General features: G+C 36.2%; 1 protein-coding gene across 1 annotated transcript; it reads left to right on the top strand.

Annotated features, from left to right (window-relative positions):
* Positions 1-1651: 1651 nt before the first annotated feature.
* LOC107711632 (ankyrin repeat and SOCS box protein 2-like) lies at positions 1652-7686 on the top strand. Its single transcript, XM_016516631.1, has 10 exons — positions 1652-1730; positions 1952-2229; positions 3862-3984; positions 4527-4696; positions 4780-4935; positions 5013-5258; positions 5363-5534; positions 6411-6990; positions 7222-7375; positions 7507-7686. The coding sequence occupies exons 2-10, from the start codon at positions 1991-1993 to the stop codon at positions 7656-7658; spliced, it is 1992 nt and encodes a 663-aa protein (XP_016372117.1). The 5' UTR covers positions 1652-1730; positions 1952-1990; the 3' UTR covers positions 7659-7686.
* The last annotated feature ends 1933 nt before the right edge of the window (positions 7687-9619 follow it).

The raw sequence follows: 9619 nt of genomic DNA, 5'->3' as shown, positions 1-9619 counted from the left end.
GCGAAAAACCTAGGACTAGTTCTCAAAAGTATTTTTTTTTTTTTTTTTACATTTTCTCAATTATTTAGCAAATGATTTGATTGACAGCAGTGGTTCTAGAGGCAAAGTTGTTCGGAATGAGGAGGTCTATTAGATGATACGAACATTGTGTGTATGTGTGAATAACCACGCAATAAACAATCGTTTACACCCTTGAAAAATGCGTTATTGCCCCCCCCCAGTGCATGATTTATTTCAAATTTCTCACAGACCTTTAGGGCCATGAGTCAAACAGGCCCACTGAGTTTCATTCCGATCGACCTCTGTTAACCTTGTTTTAAGCCAGAGACACACTGCATGATTTGAGAGATTGACATCGTGAAACAATCGTGGTGATTTCTGTGATCGTGGCTCCTAAACGGTGGTCCTGTCGTTCAGTAAGAGAAGTTCAAAGACGGCAACTGTCACGGTCTTGAGATCAAAGATAGCCTACGATCATTTTCTGACGGTGTCAGAAATTCAGCATGATCATCGCACAGTGTGTTTGCTGCTATGACCTACATCTACTGACCAGCCAATAAAAATGTGGCATGAAATCAACGTGACACAGCACTAAAACATAAAACTGCATACCTCAAGCTCTTATCCCTTCATCTTTCACCGCTTCCACTTTTTTTCAGCACATATAAAAACTACAACTGCCAAAGTGTGATTTATCATGTGATTTATCATGCTCTTTTTGTTTACCACTAGCGCATGCTGATGACGTTTTATTCTTCTATAGTAACGTAGCCTGCGAGTCATTATGTGTCATCATCGTACAGTCTGCATACATGTCGTTCCCAAGTTTATTAGATCCATATCGCACAGTGTGATTTGAAATGATCTTATAGGATTGCTAAAATCCTATAAGAGACGAAAGTTCAATTTTTTTGATAATTATTGATAATCACTATTCACAGAATCTTTTTGCACTAGTTTGGTTCAGAGTGAATCAAACATGCATTATTAACATATCTAGTATATCTACCTTCAGATTTCATTATTACTTGCATTATTTTGAAGCTCCAGACCTTCATTGCCACACTGCTACAGATGAAAACACATAAGTCATTTAATAGGACAAGATGTATGAGATGTAAACATCTGAGATGTTTACTGTGTCACCGAGAGGTTTCTAGCACACGCCAGCATTCAGAGACAGCTGTCTCTGAAAATCAGGTCACTCAAACATCAGACCACATAATGATATTTACTTATGTAAATAATGCATGGTATAGTGTAGAACTATTGATCATTATAGGATATATATATAGAATATAAATCTTTACAGCATAGTGTATTTTACCAAGTTTAATGTTCCATACAAGAAAAAATACCGAATATAGTCCAGTGCAGAAAGATTTGTACCTTCATTATCATTTATTTATAGAAATTCAGGGTTAAATGTTGTTTTCTAGTTTCAGGGAAAAAGTTATTTTCCCAGTTTCACAACAGATCTCCTGCTCTTCCTGTTTCTTAACCCATATGCAAGGAAGGACATGTCACATCTAAGCCAGACATGATCTAATGAATAATATGCAAGCTAAGCAAATATATTTATAAGGCAGTCAGTTTGTTTACACCGTGATATATAATCAAGACCTCTCAGAGACTCTTCATAAAGCACACAGCATTAACTGCTGTACAGAGAAAGGAGAAGATCCACATGAACCACATTCAACTTACAATTATTGATATACTGTAGAAAGGTAGGTGTGGACTTCTCAATGATAGCAGTTATGAATTATAGTGATGATGTTCAGGTGTACAGTTGAAAACAGAATTTTTTATGCTTACTGATCAATGGCAGAAACAGGAAAATAACCTGATATTTTAATTAACTGTCCTTTAATTATTGTATTTTTTATTAATTTATTGTCTTGGCAGTTTGTGTGATTGATTAGAACTATGTTATTTGAATGTTCATCAGTTTATACATTTCTGAGCATTTTACTATCACAGGTGCAAAATGGCAGCAGCCAGTGTGACAATGGCTGCTTCAAGGACAACAGAAGAAGACCTGGAGGACTTCAGTGCTTATGCACACTTGTCTCAAGAACAGCTGTTGCAGATAGCTATTGAACGAAGTCTAGCTGATACAAATTTAACTCCATGGCAGCATCAACAAGTGCATGCCCACACGCAGCCAGCTGACCCCAAAGCTACACAACGACCACCATGCAACCCTATCCCAGCAAACCCTCCCAGGTGATTTTTTTTTCCTGTTATGTTCAACTACACTCTTAAAAATAAAGGTTCTAACAAGGGGTTTTCACAGCATAGAATATGGGTGTCCAGTCCTGCTCCTGGAGGGCCAACATCCTGCAGAGTTTGGCTCAAACCTTGCCTGGATGTTTGTAGTGAATCTGAAGACCTTGATTAGTTCAGCTGTGTTCAGTTAGGGTTAGGGAGCTAAACTCTGCAGGACAGTGGCCCTCCGGGAACAGGTTTGGACACCCCTGCCATAGAAGAGCCATTTGGGGTTCCCCAAAGAAACTTTCAGTGAACAGTTCTTAAATTGATTTATTTATTAGTGTGAAGAACTTTTTAAAATCTAAAGAATCTTTTTCCAGTATAAACAGTGGCTGAATGTAAAAAAAAATTTCAGGGAGAATGGTGGGGTGGGGGGTCCTGTGATTACAAATTATTACAAAATGTGTCTAATTTTTGAACGCATTTTTATTCAACAAAAAATAAGCTTTATTAAATTAACTATGGTTTATGCGCTGTTTTCCTTGTGGGGCCTGAAATTGCCCCACAGTGTCAAAAGTTTTAAGGTTCTATTTTTTTTTATAGGTTAAACCAAAGCACACACACAGACACACACACACACACACACAATCTCTGTGTCTGTATTCTAGATGACCTAAATGATGCCTCTTATTTAGAAGTGTGTGATATTGACAAAAAATTATATTATATTAATGGAGGGATTTTTGTCAGTAACAATAATTAATATTTTGCTGAGTGTGTTTTTGTGCTGGTTTAGGCTTGTCATGGATAAATAAATGTGACACTAAAACCGCCAGTAAGTGTCTGTTTTACTGAATGATTCATTGAATCCTTCAATCAAACCATTCTTTCAAAATGGCTTGTTCAAATCGAAGCAAGTTGACTGTCTTTATGAATAGATCACTGAATAATTGGCTCACTCGATTCATTCAAAAACAGATTAATTCAGGAAAGATACACCGCAGTATTGCTCTGAAATGCACAACCGCTCAGCTCCTTGTTTGGAACCATTTCATTTGCAAAGCAGGAAAAATGTAACTCACTCAATTAACTTCTTGTCTGTTGAGCTGCTGTATGAAATTAATTTAGCATTTGCGATTACGCACACGTGCTGATTCTTGTGTGATATTACTTAATTATATCCTATAAAGATAAAAAAAGAATAACTCACACAGGGATATTTTTTCTTTCATTATTTGAATTATAGAGGCATTCTAACTGCATTCAAATAGGCTTCATCATACAATTAATGCTTTTGGACTCTCAAGACACACAATAACGTTATGCCAGTCAGTGGAATGTCTTTAAACTCTAATCAAGGAAATATCATACCTTATTATGTTGTCTTCTTTTTAAAGAACGTCAGAAGTTTCATTTGAAACATATTTTGCGCTAAAAATGACGAAAACATGAATGACTATAAAGAACCTTTTGTGGGAAGGGAGGGTTCCATGGATGTTAAAGGTTCTTCATTGAACCATAGATGCCAAAGAACCTTTATTTTTAACAGTGCACCTGCTTCAGGTAATCAATCATGTATGTAAATCACTATTATTATTATGCTTCTTGCAAATATATTTAAAAAGTTTGTTGCTGCCTTCCTTTCAGGGAGAATAAGACTGCAAAAATTGACAAAAATGTTCATAATCATATCTTCAGTAAAGACCAAGACAAGGTGATTGTCTGGACAAGGCACAATGGAAACCTGCAGGTCACAGTGGAGACTGTGAAGTGAGTGGCGAGACCAATTTCATTTAATTTGTGTGTGTGTGCTGTTTTTCTGAATATCAACGACTGTTTAGTCACAGCCAAATTGATATTCAGACCAACAGAACGATTGTGAGCGTGACAGGCCGATTGCTTTTGTACAATAGTTCAATGAACAGGGTGCATTTCTCAAAAGCATTGTGAGCTAAGTTGAACGCAGAGACCACTGGTGGCAATGGTTCTACGATTTACTGAGGCTTATGATGCTTTTTGAAAATGCAGCCCAGGTTAATATTGATTAACTTACATTTCAGACACAATATAGCCAGAATATTTCCTCCGCGTTTCTGAATGACACAACATATTGTTTCCTTCCTGAATGGAATTAATGTTTTTGAACAAATGAGTCAATGACTTGTTCCTTACTTACAGAAAAAGAAAATAGGTCAATAATTACTGTACATTTTGAGCAGAAAGCAAAAACGATGCTTATTGGCCTCATCTACTGAGATAACAACTCTTAAGATTCTTGTTCTTAAGATTTGTTTGCATATTTGTTCTTCCAGTGATTTAGACCCTTTTCTCTCGGCCCTTTGGAAAGGGGATGCAAAAGCTCTACAAGCCATTATTCATTCCAAATCTAAAAATCTCGATGAACCTAATAAAGATGGCTGGTTACCACTTCACGAGTCTGCATACTATGGCAGTGTCAAGTGCCTTAAGATTTTGCTCAAAGGTAATGAATGAATGAATTTCTTATTATGGCCAGTCCAGAATCACATTCTCAAAAATCACAGTTGTATCTCATCTCTCCCACAGCCAAACCAGAAACAATAAACAAACAAACAAACAAAAGTCAGACACCGCTCTTGCTGGCTGTGAGTCGCAAGCATGTTTCTTGTGTCGAGCACCTCTTGGAGCAAGGAGCTGATCCTAACCTTGCAAATAACCAGTGGGAGACGCCATTGTACAAAGGTAAACATTTTAGCATGATATCTCTCAATAACTAATGACCAGGAAGAGGTCTGAACAATCACTCTTGATTTTTACAGCTTGCGAGAAAGCTAATGAAGCTATAGTGGTGCTTCTTTTGAGATTTGGAGCTTCACCCACCAAAGCCTGTGTTCAAGGTGGGACTCCACTACATGAAGCAGTGAGGAACAAAAAGTTAGAGATCGCTAAGATGTTGATAAAAGCAGGGGCAAAGCTGTCGGCCAGAAATGTTTATGGCATTGACTCTCTGTTTATGGCTGCTCAGTGTAATGCTGTTGAAGTGCTTAACTTCTTAATATATAAAGGTAAGAATTTTTGGATTAAAATTTTTTGGACAAAAGATAGAAAGAAAGTCTATTAATTACTCAATTTTATTCTAGTAGCGTTAATCTAGTGACCTATTCTTCAGGGGGTAATGTAAATACCCAGGCAAATGATGATGCATCCGCGTTGTTTGAGGCCTCTAAGAATGGTCATGCTGAAGCTGTTGAGATCCTCTTGTCAAAAAGAGCTGATGTTAACATAACCAACAAAACTGGATTACTTCCTATTCATGTTGCAGCAAAGAATGGTCATGACAGGTTAGTAGGCCTACTACAGTAATTAACAGTTCATTTCATATTTATCCTTATTACACAGCTCTTTGAAATACTTAATCACAGAATTCAGTGGTCTTAAAAGTCCAAGTAGACCATAGAACAAAAAAGAACAAAAGCAAACAGCTATAAGGTGAAGCACAACATTGCAAACTTTTATTTGAAACAAAAAAGTATTTTAAAAAGGGACTAAGACACAAAGGTACAAGTCTGTGTACTTAATGAGGGAAAGAACTACAATCCCATGAAGCACTGCAAATGACAAAAAATTTAAGATGATGATTTTATATACAGAAACAATATATTTTCCTTTTTATTACAAAATATGCATATATATTCAAGTATCTTGAGAACAAAAGGAGATTTGCAGTGCTTCATGGGAGTGGTCTAGCGCAAAATTGTTCTTTTGACTGGCTTTGCTTATTGTGATTCTCTGGAGCTTTCTTTGCAGTATCATGGGTAATGTAGTTTTTCACTAGGAATTCAACTGTTAAACACGATTATTTAAAAAAATAAGTTGAAATATTGTGAACTGATGGCTTCAACAAACATATCACGTTTTGTACATTGTAATGGACTAGTTTTTCTTTGCAGAAGCTCTACGATAATACAACCTATAGGTAAAATGATAAAATAATTTCTTATTAAATTAGTATTTCATGTCCAAGTATTTATTTATTTGGTGTGTAGCCGTGTAATAAGTAGAAAGATACAGTCAACCAGTCATTATCACTAAATTAATCCCTTACAGTACATATGTGTTTTAGTAAGGTACATATGTATGGTTTTATGCTTTCTTTTTTATTCAAGTATTGATTTATTCATGAAGAAATAAATATCTCTCTTTCTCATCCTCCTCAGCATTGTTGCCATGCTAATCCCTAGAACTAGCAAGGTCAAAGTAAGATGCTCCGGCATCAGTTCTCTTCATTTTGCTGCAGAAAATAACAGAGATAACGTTCTAGAAACATTAATTGAGGCTGGATATGATGTCAACGCGAAGATGTCAGATGATTGGTCAAAAATGTATGAAGATCATCGCAGCACAGCTCTGTACTCAGCTGTGGCAAACAGAAACATTGAGGCAGCTACTATGCTGTTAGACGCAGGTGCTGATCCAAACCTGGATATTTTCAACCCCCTGTTAGTGGCTGTAAGGAAAGGAAGTATGGAAATGGTGACCTTACTGTTGAAGCACGGTGCTAATGTCAATGCCCTGCTGCCAACTCATCCTACCAGCTTCCCAGCAGTTTTGGTTTTCTGTATGAGGTACATGTTGATGATGAAGTACCTACTGGACAATGGCTGCGATGCACAATCATGTTTTAACTGTCAATATGGCAGTAATCCTCATCCCCCCATTAAACAAGGACAATGGACGAGAAATGGACGAGAAACAATGTATTATTTAAATGATGACTCATCAGAATACTGTGTAGAGGTATAAATTTTGTTTTCCAGTCAAAATAACTTCAATAAAATGTCTGTATGCTTTATATAATTGTTTTATGATATTATATTAATATAGAAAATATAATACATACGTATAATTATATATATATATATATATATATATATATATATATACTTTGCATATTTATTTATGCACTCGTTATTATACTATTCAGTTGTACATTTACTATTTGCTTTCAAATCAAATTCATTCTTACAGTTTTGTGAGATCATCTCTACTCCCTCAATCAGCAGCTGGGTGGGACCCATCATAGACACATTACTTGACTATGTGGGTCATGTTAAACTCTGCTTTAGAATAAATGAACACCTAGACAGCAACAAAGATTGGGCCCATATTAAAGAAAGATCAGGTAAGAATATTCTTTATAAACTCTTAATTAGCAGAATTTGCCTGATTATTGACATCTGACAACTGAATTCATTTTTACAAGTTAATGGAACTAAAAATGAAAACCTGAAGCCCAAACACTCTCTATTTCAGTTCTTCCTTGCACACTGATGCATCTGTGCAGACTTAAGATTCGTCAGCGACTGGGCATCCACAGACTATGGCAAATCAGTGCTCTACCTCTACCAGGAAGACTAATCATGTTTTTGAGTTATGAACGAGAATCATTTGAAGATATTCTGTGATGAATGGCATAAAATTCTTAATTATTTACAGAACGTGCTGCTTTGAATTCTTTTGTTACAAACATAATTGAATGAATTGTAGATTAAAAAGCTTGAGATCTGAAAATCATGTAGCAGAATTCATTTCTGTTTGCATGGGTAATTATTCTCAATTAATGTAAATAAAATAATATTCAAATGTACATAGTATACACAGCGCTGGGTTATATTTAACCCAGCATTTTTTAGAGTGTATAAAATATCAGAACTAGAACACAAGAAATGGCTGCTGGTTTTCAGTTTTGCCATATGTAACTTTATTTATATAGGTGCGTAACTAGATGTACTTGCACACAAGCTTTTTATAATGTGACTATAAGTCTATCTTTCTAGTCTTTAAACTGTGCATTAAACGATTAAATATGTTTAGTGTAATGTTTTGTAATTCTGCTATAATATTATGAAGACAAACTAGTGTACTTGTAAATTAGTTAACAGTGATGCAACTTGTCAGATTCTAAGCAGAATTTGAGCTTAGAGTTTTGTGTAACTCCTGTAGTATTATTGTAAATTTGTGGTGTTTTCTGTTCGCTTGAGACAGTCTCTGTGATCTTGGAGTAAAATAAAAGCCTTGCATCACAGTTTTATTCAAGCCTGTTGAAAGTCTACTGGTCTTGCTGTATGACAGTGATGTTTGAGCTGGTCATCAGAATCACAGCTTTTATAAACCTCAGATAAGCAACAGGGTAAAGTGAAACAGCTGCAGTAACACAAAAGGCCAATTCACACTGTGCTGACGGACCAAAGCCGAGAAAGTACAATATGTCACTTCTCAGACATTCAAGACCCAACAAACACCGATTCAACATGTTCAGTCGTTGAAAACAAGTGCCAACCAACGCCAGCAGATGCCGGCAGGGGGGAACACACTGATCAGACAAAATCTGACAAACATGTCTGTTGCCATTTGTCGGCATCTGTGGGTGCAGTGTGAATTGGCCTATAGAGGTAAAAGGTAAAACTTCATTGGCGACCACTGTAAGTCTTATGATCAGTGTACATTTACATCCCTTAAAAACATCTCTAATATCATTCTGAATGAAGCTAACTGCAGTTTAGATAAGCACTATAATTAGACAATAAGCCAGACACATATAAATATAACTTCTGCCACCATTCTTGCTCTGAACTTTTAATCCTGTTTAAAGAGAGAGAGAGAGAGAGATCACATTAAATAAAAAATCAATTAACCGTATATTGTTCATAAATTAATTATTTATTTAAAATTCCACTGGTGTCTGTACAAACGCAGAGGTGTCTTCTTTCTGACCCCTGGAGGACCTTATAATGAAACAAGGTCTCACAAATGCAAAAGTGCAAGCCTGCAGACTAACATAGTGTGTTACGCAACTCTCTTGTTTATTTGATCATGTTTGTACACAAGTACCAAGGGCTCATTGTTACATCAGCACAAACAAAAATGAGTTTATAACCTTGATGATATCTCCACTTGACCTCAACTTAATAGCTTTACCTATAAATAAGGAATAAGGTATTCACACAATGCTATTCTATGTCTTGTTTGTCTCGTAGCCTTGACACACCTGTAACCTGACACAGCAAAAGCAGCATAACAATTTAACCCTGTTACGCACTAACGGCTTCACTTAACAAAGCCAATGTATGAAGGGAAGTCCAACCATTATTTACAGACACATACTACACTCTTAAATAATTTTTTATTATCTTTATAAATCCACTTCAATCAAGAAATCTTCTGTATTCTGTATATATTTCTGGAAGCACAATTCACTGCACTAGAGCTCAAAGACTTTTTTCGTAAGCTACACCAGGTCTGCAACCCCTCAAGAACAGCAATAGCTAAGAGGTCGATCTTGGCACACTGCATATCACGTGTACTCGGGTGTGGGGTGCCAGTTAAAGGCCTCTCTTTGCAGAGAGCTAAACAGGTCCCAGTGCAA

The sequence above is a fragment of the Sinocyclocheilus rhinocerous genome, unplaced genomic scaffold (assembly GCF_001515625.1).
Source record: "Sinocyclocheilus rhinocerous isolate Xijiao unplaced genomic scaffold, SAMN03320098_v1.1 scaffold1169, whole genome shotgun sequence".
In the NCBI taxonomy this organism is placed as follows: Eukaryota; Metazoa; Chordata; class Actinopteri; order Cypriniformes; family Cyprinidae; genus Sinocyclocheilus; species Sinocyclocheilus rhinocerous.
The sequence above is the reverse complement of the archived record's forward strand: the minus strand, read 5'-3'. Positions and strand labels throughout refer to the sequence as shown.